Here is a 20,934-nt window from a genome sequence, read left to right as displayed (position 1 = left end):
CCTCCTGGCCTGAAGCCAAGAAGCAGGCTGAGCTGTATGGTGGGATTGTGCCCTGTGGCCAGGCGGCCGAGAGGAGGCTGGCCCGAGAAACAGGAAATAGCTGGGTTTGGGGAAGTCGAGTGGCCTGGCCAAGCCAAGCCAGTGCACCATCCACTGGGCAGCGCTCACTACGGCCCTATCAATGGCCCGTTTGAGGCTCACACAGGGGTCCTTTGACAGGGCTGAGTTGGGACCCACTGCGGGGGCCTGTTTGAGCTGGATGCCCGGAAGGGAGCCTGCCCCAGGAAAGAGCGGGCTGCGTGCAGGCTGGGCAGGTGAGGACCGCCCGCACAGGCTGTCTCTCAGAGGGAAGGAGAGTCGGCAAAATCAGATCCGGGTCCCTGAGCAGGAACTTCGGTGTCTCAGGACTGCGTGGGTAGCAGGCACGTTCCCCTGTAATTGAGAGGAGTTCAGGGTCGTATCTGCGACTCTCCCACGGGCCCCAGGCAGCAGGTGTCATGTGATGATTAGTCCTGAGGCTCGGAGCAGGCAGATCACTTGCCCAAAGTCACGATCGGGTGGAGGGCAGAGCTGGGGTTGGACTCCGACGGGCCTGGCCAGAGTCTGAGGTCGTCTCTCTTGTCTTATCTAGCTTATCTTGTCTGCCCGACAAGGTGAGAGGATCAGGGGCATGATTTTAGAGGCTGGGACAGGCCCTTGAAGGTAGGGGGTTGACATACAATCATTGTTGTGCACCTGGCACTGGGGACAGGCCTGGCTCAGGGCGCCGCTTGTGGTGGGGGATGGGAGTCCACTGTGGGCGCAGGGCCCAGACCCTGGCTGACTCAGCCGTGGTCCAGGGGAGGCAGGCTTTGGGCATGCACTCAGGCGGTGGCCACGGGGCTGGGTAGATTCAAGACGCATTTTGGGAAGCAGGACCCCCAGGGCTTGGATGCAGAGGAAGAGGGAAGGTCAAGGCTGGTGCCCATGTCTGGAGAGCATTTGAGATGGTGGGGCCCGGCTTTGAGCTGAGGACACAGGATGGGGAGCAGAAGAAGGTGCTTTGAGCTCTGTTTGCATTTAGGCTCCCTTGGGGACACAGTGGGGGACATAATGCTGACCTGTGGCCACGCTGGATGTGCCCTCAGATAGAAGCTTCCCACCCTGTCTGCCTGCTTGTAGGGCGTGTGACCAAGGCAGCATGTGCAAGGCCTGATGGGCACACGAGAGGCCTCACCTGCAGCGGTGTGTCCCAAAGGGGCCACGGCCAGGACGGGCACGAGCTGCGCCCCATTGGCCCCGGGGCGTCGGGGTGATCATACCCACTTTGCAGACGGGGAAACCTCGCCCTGTGCTGACAGGGCAAGTTCTCCACTTTGAGGGGTCCCTTCAGACTTTCGGGGAGCTCAGATTCATGGCCACTCAGGCACCCTGGGAATGCCCCTAGGTTGCCATGAAAAGCGTCAGGAAAAGCAGCTGCCAGGTTAAAGGAAGGGGATGACCCACCCATGGGCCCACCTTGGGTGCTTCTGGGTGGCACCCACGGCCCCGTGGGGGTAAGGAGCAGCTACTCTGGATGTGTGCCCGCTACCTGCTGGATGGTCTGTCTGGGAGCCCGAGCTCACACTCTAGTCTCCTGGCACGCCGGGAGGAAGCCTGCCTAATTAGCCGCCAAGAGCGTTCTGATAGGCAGGCGGCTTGGCAAAGAACAGCCGGCACAAGGGAGCCAGGGCCCTAAATAAACAGAGTCCATCTGGTCAACCTCAGTGGCCCAGCTGGGCAGGCAGGATGCTGGCCTTGCAGCTTCGTCTGCTGTACGTGCCGGGGGGCCGACCCAGGCAGGGGGACAGCTTGGGCAAAGACCCGGAGATGGGACCACATGTCCGTGTGGCCATGTGGCTCCAGCCCAGGAGTCTCACCTGCAATGCCTCACAACTTACAATGGCATGATTACATTCAGCCTTGACCTTGACCAAGTTGCTGATTTTTTTGGGGGGTGGGGTGGGAAGGGGCAGAGAGAGAGAGAGAGAGAGAGACAGAGAGAGAGAATCTCAAGCAGGCTCCCGGTCAGTGAGGAACCCAACCCAGGGCTTGATCCGACGACCCTGGCATCATAACCTGAGCTAAAATCAAGAGTCGGATGCTCAACCGACTGAGCCACCCAGGCACCCCTAAGTGGTTGAAATTTTACAGTTGGTGGAGCTGAGTTCCTAACAGAGGGCTTTGGGAAAAGCCAAAGGTTTTCTAAAACATTTTGAATGGGGCGATGGGAGGAAAAAAAAACAAAAACAAAACACATCAGGAATCTTACTGGTCACCTTCCCGGCTCTTCTGTCCTGGGGAGGTGATGTCAGTCATCTCTGGGGAGGGCGGAGAGGGAAGATTTAAATGTTTCCGGCATTGGGCATCCTTGGGAAGGCTGTAGGCGGACCACCTTGACCCTCAAATACTCCTCGTTGCCCGTAGCCACTGTGCGAGTAAGAACAGAACCAGATCTTCCATGAAACTCCATGGTTGGGGGGGGGGGTGCTTTTCCCACCATCCTTCATCATGGAAGGCACCACGGAGGGAAGGGCCTGGAGACAAAATTACGAGACTAACCACGGCGCTGTAGTTTGGGTACGTAAGTTAGCACGTAGCCCCTCCCACACTGACCCTGGAACAACTTTCCGCAGGCTGAAGATGCTGTGTTTCCTTGTCAATCTCTTGCCCTCCTCCCTCGTTCCCGCCCTCCCTCATTCCACGCACACATATACCACCTGAGGTAGGCAGAATTCTGAGATGGCCTCTGCTGACCTATGACCCTGGGGAGCTCTGTCTCCTTGAGCGCGGGCGGAGCCTGCAAGACGGATGGGATAGTCACCCCTGTGAGTAGATTATGTTTCGTGGCACAGGAGACGCGAAGAAAGGGAGATTGGGTGAGCCTGCCCTAATCAGGTGATCTCTTAAAGGAGACTCAGCATGGGAGGGATTTGAAGCCTGCGTGGGCCTTGGAGGAGACCCCATGACAAGCTGCTGAGCGTGGCCGCTGGTTAACAGCCAGCCAGAGGGTGGGGGTCAGGGAGGGGGGTTGGTCTGACAGCCGCAAGGAACCGACTTCTGCCAACCACTGTGTAAGTTTGAAAGAGGGGCCTGAGCTCCCGAAGAACGAGGCCCAGCCAACATCCTGATTTCAGCCGTGTGAGGGGACACCCGGTGTCGTGGTGCCCAGACTTCTGACCTTGACCTGCAGGAGCTGGGAGGTAATACATTTGCAGTCTTTTAAGCCACTACGCTTGCCCTACCTTGCTACACAGCAAGAGAAAAATGAAGGTATCGCTCTTTCCCAACCTGGAGGACGTTTTACTTTTCCTCCTTCAACTTCGAAGTGGCAACAGAGCCAACCAACAGTCTTGAAGGGCTGAGGTCGCGGTCAGTGTAGACCCAGGGTTTTGACATGGAAGGATGGAACAGGGGAGCTGACCGCTGTTGGGACATCTTTTGTGGTCTTCTGGGGCCTCCCGAGGCTCTGTTTGGAGGCTGAGGGGCACAGGGCAGGGGCTGCGGGCAGCTTGAACAGAGGTGAGGGACTCTGGAAAATGGAGGAGAAAATACACGCTGCTCTGCCAGCTGGAGGGTTATCTGAAATTCAGAGCTCAAATCTCTAGGAGGGAGAGAGACAAATCGAAAAGCCGCACGAGCTGGCACCAGGCTGGGTTTTCGCAAAGCCGTGTGTCGTGAAGGACGGTCGTAGGGAATGAGGTTGTTCTCATCAGGGAGCAATCGACACAGCGGGGCCCTGACCGCGATCTTCAGGTCACTGACCTTGGTACACGGGAGACCTGCTTACTCCCGGAGCTGGATGGAACACTTCTGGAAGAAAGCAAACTCCCTGTCCGACAGGTGTTCTACCAGGGGCTGGACAGCAGCTTTCCGAGACAGGGAGAGAATTCACATTTCCTACGGGAGGCTGGATGAGACTGCGGTTTAGTTACATCGAAACTAGAGATACGGATTCACCAGGTCTGGGGTGGACCCTGGGAATCTGTAGTTTTCTTTTGAAAAATCTTAACCAAACGCTGTAGAGGCCTGTTCTCCCCCTCACCCCCAGGAGGGCCCCCCCGAACACATCCTCGTCTCGGTCTTCCACACCCGGGAAGGCTTTGCATTGGCTTTGTTTTCAAGTTCTCCCCAAAGCAGCTCCTGAGACAAGGACTTGGGTGGGTGCAGGTAGTTTACTTGGTGGGGGGAGTGCCCCCAGGAAGCACGACGAGAGGGGAGGGGAGACCAGGAGGGGGGGAGAGCCAGTAAAAAGTGCACTGGTACACGGGCCACTTCTGCGGGCAGTTGGGGCGCAATCCTGCTGGAGACCCTCGGAGGAGCCGCAAGAAGCACGTGTCAGAACCTTCCAGCAGGGAGTGGGGAAGCCATTTATCCGCAGCTCCTGTCCCTCACTGGTTGAGGGCCGCCCTGTACCTTGGAAGCATAAAACCCGACACGGCCCCTGCTGCAAGGAGGGAAAAAAGTATGCTTAGAGAACACGGGGGAGGGAGTGACTCACTCTGGGACGCAGAAGAGAGGGGACGGAGCAGGGGAGGGAGGGAGACTGGAAAGGCCTGGAAAAGATGGCAAAAACCAGATCATGAAGAGGCTTGACTACTCCCTTAAGCGTGACTTTTCCTTTAGAAGTGATAGAGGGCCAACGGAAGCCTTTTTTGCCCTTGGGGAGGGTGACCGAGTGTCACTGCCCATTAAACCCACGTCCTGCCCCTGGGCGTCTAGGCAGAGGCCGGTGATGTGCACTCCTTATCTGACACTCGCCGTCTCGCCCTCATTCCCGTGGCCAGAGACAGAGGACTTGGAAACGGTGGGATCGTCACGTGAAGGCGGCTTTGGGAGGAGTCTGGGCAGGGGGGACACCTGTCTAGCGCTGGACCGTGTCACGAGAGAGAAACACACCCTCATGTTAAGCCACTGCCATTTGAGGCTTCTTTTGTCAGTCTGCTTACCCTAGCTAATACGAGAAGGCAACACGAAAACGAAAAAGTAAAAAATAAACTCGGATGCGGTGTTCACACATGCCGTTCCCAACCACCCTGTGACGTCGGCGCGGAGGTCCCAGCTTTGCAGACGTGACACGGAAGAGCGGAAAAGCGAAGGGATTCACCTGAAGTCAGCGCAGCTGGTGGGTGAAGGAACCGGGGCTCACACCCGGCTGGGTGTGATTCTGGTGTTTTGCACTTCGAGGGCCGGCGGAACCCAAGGTAACTTCTGGCCACGCGCGGATGCGGGGGCTGAATTTAATTAGCTTCGAATTTATTTGAAGGCGTACCGGAACACCTTCGCAAGCTGGGCCTCGAGCCGGGGATTTCACGGCTGTGATGTGTTCGGAGGGGGAGAACGTTGCTCACAAAGTGAGTTGGCTGGTTTGGAGTTCAGGAGGCAGAGTAAATAAACAACAGTAAAGCTACGCGTGGACCCGGCCAAACTGTGATGTTTGGGATGGTTGGGGGGGGGGGGGTGGTGGTGGTGAAGGACCAGGATTTGCTCTTTAGGAAAAGAACGGAGTCTTGGGTCCTGGGAAGGGGAGTCCTGTGCCCTTTGTACACAGCCGCGCCTGCCGGGGGCCTCTCGCTTGATCGCAAACGCTTCCTTGGACAAAACACTAGCGGCTTTAAGTTTCTGGAAACCCGAGGTATGTGAAAACAAGGAGAGGGAACAGTGAGAGCCCTTCACGGCTGCCTGTCTGACTCGCGAGCATTTTTTTCCCCTCTGGCTCGTACCGGACACGCTGTTCCCGATTTTCATTCCTGGGGGACAAAAGGCTTCACATCCCGAAAACACAAATATTTATCTTCTTTCCTCGGCGTATATGCTGAACTTCCTCCCCCAAAGCCCTTGCTCCCGCCGTGGCGTGTGAAAGCCGCCCCCTTTTGGGGGGACCCTATCTCTGCTCCTGGAGACTTACCTGTGGCGCGTTTCTGTGGCCCTGCTAATGAGCGGAGGGGTGACACAGAAAAGGTGCCTGTGTTCCTCCGAGGGGTCCACAGAACGGCCATTCAGACATGCGGCTGAAAGAGCTGTTTCATGGGCCCAGCTGCCGCCCCGGCCAAGAGAGCTGTGTACCCTGAAGTCTGGCCACAGCCCCGTGCATCGGGGAGGGGACCCCGAGCCAGGAGGCTGCCGCTCACGTTTCCCTCGTGCACCTCCAGCAAGGTCACGGGCAGCACCCTGCGCCCCCCTCTCCCCCGCCCCACGGCCACCACCGCGGACCCCGCTCCGACCCTCGTCGGTTCACAGGGAAATGGAGCCCGTTCGTCATCTGGTTCTTCTTTTAATTCATTTCTTCATTTGCTCACGGGATCCCTTGTTCCGGACTCGTGCCGGGTCTTGCGGTTCAGCAGTGACTGTGACGTGCAAGGCCCCCCCCCCCCCCCCGCCCCGGCCCCAGTCGGAGGGCACTGGCGGCCAGCGGGGGAGCCGGCTGAGACCCAAATTGGGGAGGCGAGAAGCAGAGCGGTCGCGATGCCCTGCAGTGTCTTTGCAGAAAAGGATCACACTTAAAAGTGGGAGAGGGGAAAGGAACCGGCAGCCTCAGTTGGTGTTTGGGGCTGGGGAGGGCTATGAATGTCAGGAATAAATGAAATGTCAATGGGAAACGGCAAAGGGAAATGCTTTTGGCTTCCTTGTTCTCTAAAACTGGGGCAAAGAGGCAAGAGGCCTGAGTTCCAGGCTGGGCTCCGTCCCTAAACCGGCTGGGTGGCTTCCGGCAAGTCACGGGCTCCTCCGGGCCTCAGTTGCCTCGTCTGACAAATGGGTTGATGCTCTTGGAGATGCTGACCTCACGGGTCTGTCTGGAGAACAAGGAGACGCATAACAGAGTGTGACCGCCGTGACTGGTCAAGATTGTGCGAACATTGAGTGGGGCACTTTTGTTTTTTAGCTGTTTAAAGTTTTTGTTTATTTATTTTGAGAGAGACGGAGAAAGTGCGAGCAGGGGAGGGGCCGAAAGAGAGAGAGGGGGAGAGAGAGAGAATCCCAAACGGGCAGAGCCCGACGTGGGGCTTGAACTCACGAACCCGTGAGATCATGACCTGAGCTGAAATCAAGAGTCAGATGCTCAGCCCACTGGGCCACCCAGGCGCCCTGGTTGTGTCCCCTAAAAAAAAAAAAAGTCTTTACATTTCTTTCTGAGGTGTAACTTACGAAGAGCGAGGCACAGGGGTCTGAAATATTGATGATCCCATCCTCTGGAAAGATGAGACGCCTTTGACCCTCGTCTCTACTGCTTCTCACTGCTTCCTCACGTGGTCCCAGTGAGGCAGGCAGGCCAAGAACTACCATTCCCATTGCATAACAAGCTGAGGCTCAGAGAGGTTAAGTTACCAGCTCTAGGTCACACAGCTGTTCAGTAACAGAATGTCAGTTGGCCAAGCCTATGCTCTTCCTACTCTAACCCGCCAACCACTCTCTGTGCCTGCCTCCTAGGGTGGCACCGCGAGTGGGACCTCTCTCTGCAGCACCAGGGGCCATGCCTGGTTATATTCCTTTCTGTACGAGCCTTTATTTTTGCCTTCTCAGCGCAGATCCCGGGCGGGGCCCGGATGCAGAGATGAATGAACCAATCAGACTCTCACCAGCTCGTGGGTGAGACACACAGTGTAGGGAAGCACGGGGAGGGGGTCCTAACCCTCGAGGAGTCCGGGGGAGGTGATGCCTCTGCCAGGCTACACCCAAGCAAGCGTGGGGTGGGGGTGGGGAGGGGGGCGGCGCTGAGAGCGCCGGCCTGGGGCCCTATTCTGGTGATGATACCCCTCAGCGGTGCGACTGGAGACGAGTCACTTCGTCTCTCTGCTTCTGGCTCTTCTGCAAAATCGGTGTCAGGGTAGGGTTGTCGAGCGAATCCCGTGAGACACTTCCTCTGACCCCGCTCCCCTCATCCACCCTAGGAGGCAGGCACAGAGAGGGGAAGCAACCTGCCCACGGTCACACGGGTGGCAAGCCCCGGGGGCATCTGGCTTCAGGTCTGCGCTCGTAACCGTTCCCTCTCCCGGCCTTGCACACGCGTGTCGGTTTGAGCTACGATCTGGAAAGACTCTGTTAGGCAGAGAGGGGATGGGAGGGAAGGGCGTTCCCGGCGGATGACCCTGCCGGAGAGGCCCGGAGCGGAGCTCTGAGAAGCCAGTTGTCCCTGCAGAGCAGGGAGTGGGCGGAGAGGCAGGGGACAGCCGAGGCGGTGCAGGGGAAGCGTGCTGGAAGCGGGGGCAGGTGAGAGGACGGGGGAGGGGGCTGAGGGTGCAGGGCAGGGCCCGGGGCCTCAGGCTTCCCCGGGCTCGGAGGGGCGGCTTTGGGTCTGTGCAGGCTCCGGCCCCGTGGCGGAACCGCCCTCCGCCCACCCGAGATTTCCTGAGTTCCAGCTGCCGTTCTAGTTCCTTCGGCAGGCAAAGGAGCCCTTGTGGTCGGAGGGGCCTCTTGAGCCCAGGCCAGGCGTCTCCCTCCCTCTCTGGGCACACACACCTCCATTCAGCCCCGGCCCCGCCCCCCAAAGGGGCTAGGGGCCCGGGCAGCCACCCCCACGCCAGTGGGGGGCCGCCTGGCTGGGAGGCTGGGCAGAGAGGTTGATAAGACCTGGACCCCAGCGGCCCCCACCACTGTGCCGGCTGCTGCCCTCGCTGCCAGAACCATGAGGGCCGTCTCGGGCACCAGCCTCGTGCTGTGTGGCCTCCTGCTGTGGCTCCAGGCCCCGTGCACGCTGGGCCTCGCCCCCCAGTCCAGAGGTGAGGGGGGTCCCTGTGAGCTGGGCCACACTGGCCGACAGCCTGGGGGGTGCGGCTGGGCACTGAGATGAGCAGAGGTTAAACGGGATCCAGGGTGCGCTGGGGTCGGGGGGCAGGGAGGCAGGGGTAGCCGGAGGCTGGCACAGGAGCAGACAGCAATGGTGACATTCACAAGGGTCAGGACAGCGGTGACCCTCAGTCTGCTCTGTTGGGGGACGCGAGCGGGACCTCTCTCTGCGGCCTGAGAGCCTTCGCTGGGGCGTCTCAGCTCCCAGGCCGCCCTCAGGGACCATGCATGGTGCAAAGGCCAGTCTCCCTGAGGACAGAGGCTACACCGAGAGCCAGCTGACGTCTGGAGCCGCACCGAGCCTGGGGCCGCGCCCACGGCTCCGCTGAGTGCCACTCTGGGGTGGCCAGGGCTCCATGCTCCCTTCTCCAGCCATGTCTCGGGGTGGGGTCCTACCTGCTGTTCCATTCCCAGAGCTTTAGCCCTGGGCACTGAATCCTGGAACGCCTAACTCGTCCTGCACAGGTGGGGAAACTGAGGCCGGAGAAGGGAGGACCTGAGACCACAAAGTGAGATAGCCCCAGAGCCTCCTGGTACCTGATCCTCTACTCTGGGGTGTGGCTAATTCCCTCACCCTCTCTGGGCCTCAGTTTACCCATCTGTAGCCTTAACTAGTGGGGACCAGGAAGAGTCTGCAAGGTCATTTCTAAGGTACCTCAAGGAACTCTGATACCTAGGGCATTGTGGCTGGGGGGCTGGAACAGCCCAGCAGACCTTTCCTTTCTCGATCCTTCCTGCACCCTCACCGGGGAGAAGCTCTGCTTAGTTCAGGGGCGCAGAGGGAAGGGCCTTTGTACCGAGCCTTGCCCAGCTGCAGGCCCAGGCCTGTGACAGCATTAAACAGTGAGCCTTATTCTCCCCCCACCGCCCCCCAGACAAGGCCCGTAAAGGTGTAGTGAGCTGCTCAGGGCTGCAGAATGGCTAAGCCGGGATTCGAACCCTGATCTGCCTCGTTCCAGCCATGCTGCTGCCTCCTGGGGTGTCTGGGAAGACCTGCCTCTCTGGGGATAGGTCTCAGGAACCCACCTGGTCAGGCTGCCAAGATGGCCATGAGGAAACCCTGCTCTATCCCCTGCCCAGGGACACCAGCCAGAAGTTTCCGGGGCTGAGGGAAGCTGGGTCCACTTAGGTGACTGACTTTGATGCTGAGATGAAAGAGGCCAAGCTCATGGGCACTGCGCTGCCCATCCCCCCCCCCCCGGGGGCTGTGCCCTCCCCCCTCCCCCACCCCCCACTCTCTCCCCGGGAGAAATGCTGCCCTTGCTATGGCAGCCACCTTGGGCTGAAACCTGAGAAGCATGATTTAAAGTCTGTCTTCTTGGGGCGCCTGGGTGGCTCCGGCGGTCGAACATCTGACTTCGGCTCAGGTCATGATCTCACGGTTCGTGGGTTCGAGCCCTGCATCCAGCTCTGTGCTGGCAGCTCGGAGCCTGGAGTCTGCTTCGGATTCTGTGTCTCCCTCTCTCTCCGCTCCTCCCCCACTTGTGCACGGTTTCTCTCTCTCTCTCTCTCTCAAATATAAATAAACATTAAAAAATTTTGAAACAATTTAAAGGCTGCCTTCTCCTTCGCTCCCCGCTGGACACCTGCTTCGTGCCCTACACGCACTCCTGCTTGGGCCCCCGAAGGATCCGGTAAAGAGGGGATTGTCAGCTCATTGTACAGACTCATTGTACAGAGGAAACTGAGCTCAGGCAGGGGAAGTGAGTTCCCCGGGGCCGAGATCTGAGCCTCTGTCTTTCCCACGGGGCTGAGCAGTGGGGCTTTTGGCAAATGGCCTGCCGGGCCGTCCACACGCTGACAGAAGGCTGGCCCAGGTTCAATCTACACCTAGGGCCTCGAGTCTTGGTGGAAGTAGCCCCTGACCTCGGCCCCCTGCCCTCTGCCTCCCCCCTCCTGCCCCCTCGCAGGGCACCTCTGCCGGACCCGGCCCGCCGACCTGGTGTTTGTGGTGGACAGCTCGCGCAGCGTGAGGCCCGTGGAGTTCGAGAAGGTGAAGGTGTTCTTGTCCCAGGTCATCGAGTCGCTGGATGTGGGGCCCAACGCCACCCGGGTGGGCGTGGTCAACTACGCCAGCGCCGTGAAGCAGGAGTTCCCCCTGCGGGCCCACGGCTCCAAGGCCGCGCTGCTGCGGGCCGTTCGCGGCATCCGGCCGCTGTCCACGGGGACCATGACCGGTCTGGCCATCCAGTTCGCCATCACCAAAGCCTTCAGCGACGCCGAAGGGGGCCGTGCCAGGTCCCCCGACATCAGCAAGGTACGTGCCCGCCCCTCCCCGCCGGCGTCTTGTTGTGTGCTGAGAGCGTCACCTGCGTGATTCTCAGAGCACCTGACGGGCTGGCCTTCTTACGGTTGTGGATTAGACCCACCTAAGCTAAGTGGCGGAGCTGAGATTTGAACCCACTCTATCCACCGTCTGACCCCAGGACCCCGATCTGGCGAGCACTTGATTATCGCAGTTTCGCTGACCTTGGCTCCTCAAGGCAGAATGAGGCAGTCCGGATGCTTCCGTGGTGGGGCCTTTTTGGATTGAAGCCCCCACTCCGCCACACTGGCCGTGCCACCCTGAGCAATCTATACCTCAGTGCCCCTTACCTATGAAACAGGAGTAACATAACTCCTCCCCAAGGGGCCGTCGGGAAGCCTCTGGGTTCATAGTCGAAAGCACTCAGAATAGCACCTGGCAGCAACAGGCCCCGTGTCCGTGTTAGCTCATTCTTAAAAATGATTTATTTATTTATTTTTCAGAGACAGAGAGAGAGAGAGAGAGAGGGCAGGGGCAGAGAGAGACAGAGAATCCCAAGCAGGCTCTGAACTATCAGCACAGAGCCCAACATGGGGCTCGATCCCACGAACTATGAGATCATGACCGGAGCCAAGATCAAGAGTCAGATGCTTAACCGACTGAGCCACCCAGGCACCCCAGCTTATTTTTTTATTTAAAGCCTTCGAGGGCAGGGGTTCAGAAAAATGACATGACGTGCCACAAGCTGACGTCAGGAAGGGCTCTGAGCAGGGTGTGTGGAGGGGCTGCACGGACCTGGTGCCCACGGTGTAATTTTCCAGGGCTCCGTCCGGGGCCTGTGAGGCCGGTCAGGTGTTCTCTCCTCCCACAGGCTCCCGCGCCTCCCTTTCAGAGCCCTCGATGGCCTCCAGGAGTCACCGCTTATCTGCCCAGGCCCCCAGCCCCAGGGGATGTACTTCTTATCCCCATGGAGCACACATCTGACATATGAGTGCCGAGTGAATGCAGTCCTGCTTGGGGGCGGGGTCCTCATTTTTACAGATGAGGACACTGAGGCACGGGGTTGGGGGAGGGGCTTAAGCATCCTGCCCAGTTAATAAGAGGTAGGAATGTTTACAGACAACAGCGTGTAATCCCGGCCATGACAGGCCTCAAAGAGCTGGTCTATGAGGCGGCCTGTTGGTCGTACCTCGTGAGGGCCATTTACAAACTCTGACAGGAAGTTGACGGTCACGATCACTGGGAGGATGTGGTGGCCTGGGGTGATCCTGATGGAGAGACGTGGTGAAGGGGATGGTGGTGACATCTGTGGCTGTCACACCTCTAGTGAACGGTGTCAGCCCAGGATGGACAAGCGGGGGGGAGAGAGTTCCATCGGGTCTGGGTGAGTGGGTGGCCAGCCTGGAATTCACCTGTGGGAAGCCCCGACAAGGTGGGTTCACGGTCGCAAGGCTGGACTGATGGGGTGCGGGGGGAATGGGACAGGATGGGGCAGCGGACGGTCATAGCTAGGTCAGTCTAGGCCTCTGGGGAAAGGGATGGTTCTAGACCACTCCCCAGGGGTTCCACGGGAGGGATACGGAAAATAATAGTTCCCCTTCCTGGCTTCTTACCATGAATCATCTCACCGGGAAGGTGAGCTGCATTTCCAGCCCAGGCCTGCCTTAAGCACCACACTACAGGCCAGGGGTTCGGGCCCCGGGGCCAAGGGTGGGGACCCGGAAATCAGAAGCAGGCCCAGGTCAGAAGCAGAGAAGCAGCCAGCAGGGCTAGATTCTGGGCCCCAGACTCGAGCAGAGCTGGGGGTGGCCAGGGCTGGGACCGGCCCCGGGGTCCCCTCTGTCTCCCTTCCCAGGGTACAAACAGAGGAGCGTTGTGGGAGGGGAGCAGACAGTGCTTTCCCCCACGGAAAGGGCAGGTAGCATCCTGGGGAACGGAGGGAGGTTTAAAGGCCCCTTCCCAGGGCCTAGAGGGGAAAGGTGGCCAGACTGGAGGCCGAGCCGCCGTTCGCTAGCCTCGCTCGCCCTCTGGTGGCCAACGGGCAGAACTGCATGGTGTCGGGCACACTTCAACTGCAGGGTTCTCAAGAGGTCCCAGTCTGAGGAGGGAGGCAGGGTCCTGCCCTCAGATGATCATAGAGGTGTCTGCCTGAAGGGGGAGAGATCCAGAGGCCCCAGTCAGAGGGGAGAACACTTCAGCCGGGTCTTTCAGTCAGAGGAAACCTCTCTCCTCTTCTGCTAGCCAGGTCCTCCTCCCTGGGGCAAGACCGTGGCGGGGAGTCAGACCCACCTGCAGTTGACTAGCTGTGTGACCTGGGCAAGGCTGGGCAGGCCTCTGGGGCCTCTGTGTCCTCCTCTGCTAGTGATCTCGGGGGCTTACTGGAGGGCCCAGCCCAGCCCAGGGCGGGAGGAAGACCTCTCACGCGCCCTGCGTGTCGCAGGTGGTCATCGTGGTGACGGACGGGAGGCCCCAGGACAGCGTGCGGGACGTGTCTGCACGGGCCCGGGCCAGCGGCATTGAGCTGTTCGCCATCGGCGTGGGCCGCGTGGACAAGGCCACGCTGCGGCAGATCGCCAGCGAGCCGCAGGACGAGCACGTCGACTACGTGGAGAGCTACAGCGTCATCGAAAAGCTGTCCAAGAAGTTCCAGGAGGCCTTCTGCGGTGCGCGGGGCTGGGAGGGGCTGGACAGGGCTGGACGAGGATGGGGGGCTTCCGGGGAAGCAAGGGGCGGGGCAGGGATGGGGGTGTGGAGGCGGGGCCATAACGGGGGCGTGGCTGGATGGGGCATGGGCGTGGCTAAGAGCATCGGAGAGGGGCTGGACAGCCGGATTGAGTCCAGGTGGGGGGGGGGCAGGGCGGGGTCGGACGGGGATGGACAGAGCCAAGGCTGAGCGGCGGGGCAGCCAGGGCAGGGGGCGGGGCGGTGTGGGGGCGTGGCTGGAGAGTCAATAGGGGAGGGGCTGGACCAGAAGGGGCTCAGAGAGTCCGCATAGGGGTGGCCAGTGGTTCGGGTCCTGGACGGAGGGCCTGGGGCTTGGACCTCACCTAGTTGGGGGGCCTCAGTTTCTCTGGGTGTGTGAAGGGCCATCCTGGCCGAGATGTCCAAGGCCCTGTGACTATGAGATTCTGAGTCTCCTCTTGTCCCCACAGTGGTGTCAGACCTGTGTGTCACAGGAGACCACGACTGTGAGCAGGTGTGCCTCAGCTCCCCGGGCTCCTACACCTGCGCCTGTCGGGAGGGCTTCACCTTGAACAGTGATGGCAAGACCTGCAACGGTCAGTGGGCTGGAGGCAGGCAAGCCCCGGGGGAGGGTGGGGAGGGCAGGGGCTGGGGCTTGGCCACCCTCTAAGTAGCCCCTCAGAGCCTCCTCTCTGCCCTTTGTTCCTGGACCAATCTGCGAAGGCGAGCGACGCCTTCCAGAACTTGGGGTCTGCAGAAAGTTATCTTCTGACTGTGGCCCTCTTTCTGTCGCGGTGGGTGGCGGGTTTAGTAATGGTGGAAGGAGTTACAGAGTCTTGAGTTCAAATCTTGGTGCCGCGACTTTTGGAGCTGCAGTTTGCAATGCTACGTGAGACGAGGCCAGGAGCCTTGGCTTTCTAGAGGGAGTTCTGAGGACGCGATGGGACAGGATAATGCCCGGGACAGAGCTTGGTGCGTGAGGGGTACCCGACCCAGCGGTTGGGAGGAACAAGCGGTCCCTAAGCTTCGCCTCCTCTCCTTTCTGCCCTTCCCAGTATGCAACGGCCGTGGTGGCAGTTCGGCCACTGACTTGGTCTTCCTCATCGATGGATCCAAAAGCGTGCGGCCGGAGAACTTTGAGCTGGTGAAGAAGTTCATCAATCAGATCGTGGACACGCTGGACGTGTCGGACAAACTGGCCCAAGTGGGGCTGGTGCAGTACTCCAGCTCCGTCCGCCAGGAGTTCCCGCTGGGCCGCTTCCACACGAAGAAGGACATTAAGGCGGCTGTGCGGAACATGTCTTACATGGAGAAGGGCACCATGACCGGGGCTGCCCTCAAGTACCTCATTGACAATTCCTTCACCGTGTCCAGCGGGGCGAGGCCCGGTGCCCAGAAGGTGGGCATCGTCTTCACTGACGGCCGGAGCCAGGACTACATTAATGATGCTGCCAAGAAAGCCAAGGACCTTGGTAGGTGCTGCCTGGACCCTGAACACCACTGATGGCCAGGAGGACAAATATGGAACAGCTCGACTGTAGTTTGTCTGTTCTGCTCACTGCCCTCAACCCAGGTTCAACGTGAACGAGCGGGGATCGGTTTGCTCAACTCTTTCTTTCTTTCTTTTTCTTTCTTTCTTTCTTTCTTTCTTTCTTTCTTTCTTTTAACGTTTATTCATTTTTGAGAGACAGAGAGAGAGAGAGAGAGAGCGTGAGCGGGGGTGGGGCAGAGAGAGAGGGAGACAGAATCCGAGCTGTCAGCACAGAGCCTGATGTGGGGCTCGAACTCACAAACCGCGAGGTCATGACCCGAGCCGAAGTCGGACGCTTAACCCACTGAGCCACCCAGGCGCCCCTACCTCTTTCTTATACTGATGAGAAAACGGAGGCCCCAGAAAAGCAAGCAGCTTGTTCTGATGGTGGGTGTAGGTGGGGCTGGGAAATTTTCCAGCTGAATGTTCCCAAGGACACACCAACTGTTGGAAGGTAGCCCCACTTTGGGACAAGCCTGAGTCTCAGTTTTATCGCCGATTTAATGAGAGTGATAATAGCCACCAGGTGGACACTTGTGGGACGTATGCACTTATAAAGCTCCCAGTACAGGGAATCAGTGCAGGTCTGACAGGTAGCAGAATCTCGATGGATGCTGTCTTTGTCCCGCAATTCCTACCGTCCTCTGTGCCTGCAATTCCAGAAGCTGCCACCAGGAGGTGTCTGTGTTGATTGCGCGGGCATTCCCCAGCAGGCTCAGCCGTGGCTGCTCCGTCCCCCAAGGCCACTGCCACTCATCCTGTTCCTCTCGGCAGGCTTTAAGATGTTTGCTGTGGGTGTGGGCAATGCCGTGGAGGACGAGCTGAGGGAAATCGCCTCAGAGCCCGTGGCTGAACACTACTTCTACACGGCTGACTTCAAGACCATCAACCAGATCGGCAAGAAGTTGCAGAAGAAGATCTGTGTGGGTTAGTGAGGCCAGAGATGGCACTGATGGGCGGGGCGGGGGGCGGGGCGCCCAGGGGGAGATCGTGGAGCCATCCTGGAACCGGCTACGCGTGGGGACCGTCAGCAGGGGCCGGCGGGGGGGGCACCAAGAATTGGCAGGACCACGAGGAAGGCTGGTCAGTCTCACTTCGGCAACCAGCAGACATATTTTGATCCTACTTGGTAGGATATGATCATCCCCATTTGACGGACAGGAAAGCCAAGCCCGGGGGGGGGGGGGACGGGGGCAATCGTGAATAACCAGAGGAGCTAGGAGTTGAACCCAGCTACCTCCTCTGATCCTCCCATGGTAGAGGATATGGTTTCCAGAGTCATGTTTGCTCTGACTCTAGCTAGCTGTTGGGCCATGGACAAGTTGTTTCACTTCCCGGGTTCTTCGTTTGTGAAATGGGACTCATGCTTTCAAACCTCAAGTGTTGGGCGAAGTCGCCAAGGGGATATAGAGGCTCCCAGGGGCAGTGTCCTGCACGTAGTAGGTGACCAGCGTGGAGGTGTTATTGGTGGAGGTTTTCCTCAGGGCTCTGAGGGACTGGGGAGACGTTCAGGGTCACTCCTGGGAGTTCGGCCTCAGAACCCTACACGCCTCTCTGTCTTCTCAGATCTTTCGGAGCTCACACTCCCCCAAGACTCCCTTGTCCTGGCCCTGGGTCGTGTCTGCCCTGCGCCCCCCTGCCTTGCCACCACTCACCACCCCCCCTTCTCTCCCCCTACTTCCTGTCCACTCCAGAGGAAGACCCGTGTGCCTGCGAGTCCCTTGTGAAATTCCAGACCACGGTGGAGGGGTTGCTGCAGGCTCTGACCAGGAAACATATCCTTTCCCAGAGGCCACTGCAGGGGGCAGGGGGGTGGGGCAGGGCACTGCGGGGAGGGGAGAGGGGGCCTCGCCCCTGTGTAAGGGGTGGTGGCGATGGCTCCGCCTAGCCTGCCTCCTTGGAGCCGGGCTGGACTCTAGCCAGATGGGCTGGCACCAGCTTTGGGACGGCTCCTGTCCGAAGCAGAGGCTCCTAGAAGGTCAACAGAGAAACTGAGGCAGAAACCAAGCTCTGGAGACTAGACACGCATACAGAGTCCTAGCCTTCCTCGGGAAAGCATGGTACTTGGGGACTCCCCATTTCTCAGGTTTTCTGTGACACGACTACCACCGGTCTTGGCTCAGATAGGGCCAGGCCGGGAACAGCTCCCCCTGCTCCGTCAGGGTGAGGTGGGATCCCGGATGGGGGGCCCAGTAGGCCTAAAGCTACAGGAAGCGGGGTCCCGAGTGTAGACACCACAGCCGTCACTGCCCCGCGCTGGTCAGCCTGTGTCTCTCCTTAACCCCGAGTCCACTGGAAGCTGTGAGTAAGCGGCTGGCCGTCCTGGAGAACAGAGTCGTCTAAGGCTGCCTGTCCCCGCCACGGCCTCTGTGTCTGCCCCCCTGCCCACCCCAAGCACAGCCCGCGGAGTCCTGCGTGTGTCCCTAGAGCCTGGGTTTAGTTTAGCTTTGCTGTTTCAGTGAGGGGGGGTTTGGGAGGGACAGGCCTTGAGGGCACCAGGCCTCCCCCTCCTCCACCAGCCCTGCTGGGTGTGTGTGTGTGTATGTGTGTGTGTGTGTGTGTGTGTGTCTGTGGACCTGAGGGCGGGTGCGGATCTGGAGCAGGGATGCGTGTGTGTTATGAGCGAGAACACAGGGGTGAGTGTGAGAGGGACTGGGTTTGCATTTTTTGTTTTTCCAATCCAAAGCTTAATATATTCCTATTTTTTTTAGTTAACCCTTTCTTGACTGCGAGTGCTGTGAATCTCTTTTCTGAGTTTTCGACTCCCTCCTGAAGAACAATTAAATATGACTTAAGTTAAGCCCTGAACGAGGCCAGGGGCGGCGTGGTCATTTGGGGAGCGGGACAAAGGAGTGGCGAGGGTGGCCGGGTGAGGGGGGGCCTTTGCGGGGTGGCCACAGTGGCGGTAACAGTGGTGGAGGCGGCCGTGTTCGTCCTGCCTACACAGGGTCTCGCTTCGTCCTCCAGCAGCCATGCCTGGAACGGACTTGAGTCACTCCCATGGCACAGATGGGAAAGCTGTGTCACTGGGAGACCGTCAGCTGAGCGTCAGTTGGAGGGATAGGACTTGAATCTAGGACTGCAAGACCTCAAAGAGAAAGAAGAACGATGGCACCAGATGGGTTCATTCATTCATTCATTCATTCATTCATGCAGACTGCAAACACAGAGCACATGCCCATGTCAGGCAGTGGGGAGATGGGGGCCTGGGAGACAGACACAGTCCCTGCCCCTCAGGGACTTACAGTTGAGTAGAGCGCCCTGTCACCCTCAGGGCGCTGGAGAAAGAGTGGGTTTAGGTTGTACCAGGAGCCCATGGGCTGAGTGTGTGTGTGTGTGTGTGTGTGTGTGTGTGTGTGTGAGTTAGAGATGGCGGGAGGGTCCCAGCTGTGCTGGGGTGGCCCTGGGTGCCCCCTGTCCCCCCACACCCATGTTGGAGTCCTCTTTGGGGTCTCCTTGTACTTCAACAGCTTTGCCTCCGTCCCCAGCATGGGCAGTGACACCCCCGGCCTAAGGGACAGCACAGGAGAAAGACTCCCTTCTTCCACGTGCCCCTACAGCCCTGCCCGGATCTGTCGGCCTCTCCCAGGTCCCTCTGGAGCCATGCTCCATCCCCCACCCCATGCAATCTCAACCCCTTGTCTCCCAGAGGGGGAGCTCGGGTGACTTTCGGGACCCATTCCTGTGTAATGGCCCAATTTTGGTGTTACTGCTCGATTCACACTTGAGAGCACGTAAAAGGCTCTTATGAGACTCAGGCCATCCTGAGCGGTCTTCCTGAGAGGCGGTTCAAGCAGGCAGAACTACACCACCACACCCCCAACACTTAGTGGTTTACGACCACCTGCTATTGGCGTGGTCCTGTGGGTTGGCTGGGCTCAGCTGGGTGGTTCTCCTGCTCCCCCTGGTGGTGACTGGGGCCACCCTCCTTTGGGTCTCGACCAGGCTGCAGCCTCCAGCACGGCCCGCTCACCTGTGCCGGGCCCACTCTGGTGACCGCTGCCCGGGGAGGCCCGGCTGCGAGGCTGGGCCTCTCTCTCGGTCTCTCTCCACGTAGTCTCAGGGCCTTGCCTTTGCCCACAGTCTGTCCAGCAGGGGAACGCGGCTTCTTACGTGGCAGCTCAGGGCTTCCAAAAGCTTTTTAGGTTTATGGCCCCACTTTGGCACTGTGTGACTTTGGAGGCACTTTTTTTTTTTTAATGTTTATTTATTTTTGAGAGAGAGAGAGAGAGAGAGAGAGAGACAGAGCGTGAGCACGGGAGGGGCGGAGTGGGAGACACAGAATCCGAAGCAGGCTCCAGGCTCTGAGCTGTCAGCACAGAGCCTGATGCGGGGCTCGAACTCACAAACTGTGAGATCATGACCTGAGCCAAAGTCAGACACTTAACTGACTGAGCCACCAGCACTTTTTTGACTGAAGCAGTTTTAGGCCAGCCCAAATGCAGGGGGGCGGGGGGAGGCACATGCCATTTCTCCATGGGGAGAGAGCAGGGAAGAATTTGTGGACACCTGCAATCCATAGCAGGGTCGCATTCTCCGGCGCCCTCCTCGGGCTCCATTCCCTGCCTTGGCCATTCACAGGACACCCAGGAAACCCTCTCATCAACGTTAGACACGGCTGAGCCCGTTTCTGTTCCATGCAATGCGAGAGAGCCCTGACTCAGCTGATCATTCACCTCTGTCTCCTACCCACGGGGTGGTCTTGTGTCCTGGGCTCACTCTTCAGTTCCAGGACCACCCTGGGCTCCGGGCCTGCGCCTCAGCTGCCTGGCAACTTGGCAGGGCCCTTCGCCCCTCTGGGTCCCCCGTCCACATCCAAGGAGAAGGAAGCCGGTGTCGCCTCGCGGGCGCTGCAAGGTGGAAATGAGAAGATGCGTGGAGAGCACCCAGAACAGTGCCCACTCACCCCTTGCATCCAGAGTGCCTCCAGGGGGTGGTTCCCTGGCCTCAGGGACACATCCAAACCTGCCAGGTCCTGAGCACCTGCCTTGTTCCCATCTGGCACCCATGTTCCTCAAAACACTGCAGCCACTTGGCCTCCAGTGGCAGTGCCACCTGGGACACCCGTTCCCTGCTGGGAGACGGCCCCAGAGCGCACACGATGGCTCCGGCCCAGCTGTGTCACATTAATGGGTACCCATCCTCCAGCTCCGCCAGGGGGCAAAGACAAGGACAGCCTTGCCTCTGGCCTGAGTGCTCCAGGGCTCAGGGAGGTGAGGTGTGGAGGGTGGGGTGAGCCTGCAAGGCCCTGGGGACAGCCAGCCAGCTCCCTCCTTTAGTTCTGCAGCAAGCGATTGCCCAGCCCCCACACCAGGCCCTCTTCCAGGCCCCAGGGGTAGAACGGAGCCCAGAAACAGACACCAGTCCCTGCGCTCCTGGGCCCTGGGCCGACATTCCAGCCTCACGGTATTTCTCCCTCTATGAGCCTGGACAAGCCATCCCATCTCCCCGTGAGCCTTAGCTCCTCATCTGTTACACAGAGAGATGATCCAGAAACCAAGAGTAAACCAGGAGACTCTCCAAAGGGACGAATGAATGGTATCACTCAAGGACCAAAAGCTGTCAACACTTCCTTGATGAAGTCAGACAAGACAGAGGAGCGCCCCGGCACCTGTCTGGCCTGGCAGAGACCAAGCATCAGTCTCAGAGCCTCCAGGAACCGCCCCATGGGGAA

The 20,934-nt window shown here is 59.3% G+C and overlaps 1 protein-coding gene across 1 annotated transcript; it reads left to right on the top strand.

Annotated features, from left to right (window-relative positions):
• Positions 1–8,621: 8,621 nt before the first annotated feature.
• Positions 8,622–18,060, top strand: MATN1 (matrilin 1). The gene is made up of 8 exons (XM_042996284.1): positions 8,622–8,735; positions 10,713–11,059; positions 13,488–13,710; positions 14,200–14,325; positions 14,785–15,201; positions 16,035–16,187; positions 16,955–17,035; positions 17,554–18,060. The coding sequence occupies exons 1-8, from the start codon at positions 8,642–8,644 to the stop codon at positions 17,601–17,603; spliced, it is 1,491 nt and encodes a 496-aa protein (XP_042852218.1). The 5' UTR covers positions 8,622–8,641; the 3' UTR covers positions 17,604–18,060.
• The last annotated feature ends 2,874 nt before the right edge of the window (positions 18,061–20,934 follow it).

Source organism: Panthera tigris, chromosome C1 (genome assembly GCF_018350195.1).
Source record: "Panthera tigris isolate Pti1 chromosome C1, P.tigris_Pti1_mat1.1, whole genome shotgun sequence".
NCBI classification, from domain to species: domain Eukaryota; kingdom Metazoa; phylum Chordata; class Mammalia; order Carnivora; family Felidae; genus Panthera; species Panthera tigris.
The sequence above is the reverse complement of the archived record's forward strand: the minus strand, read 5'-3'. Positions and strand labels throughout refer to the sequence as shown.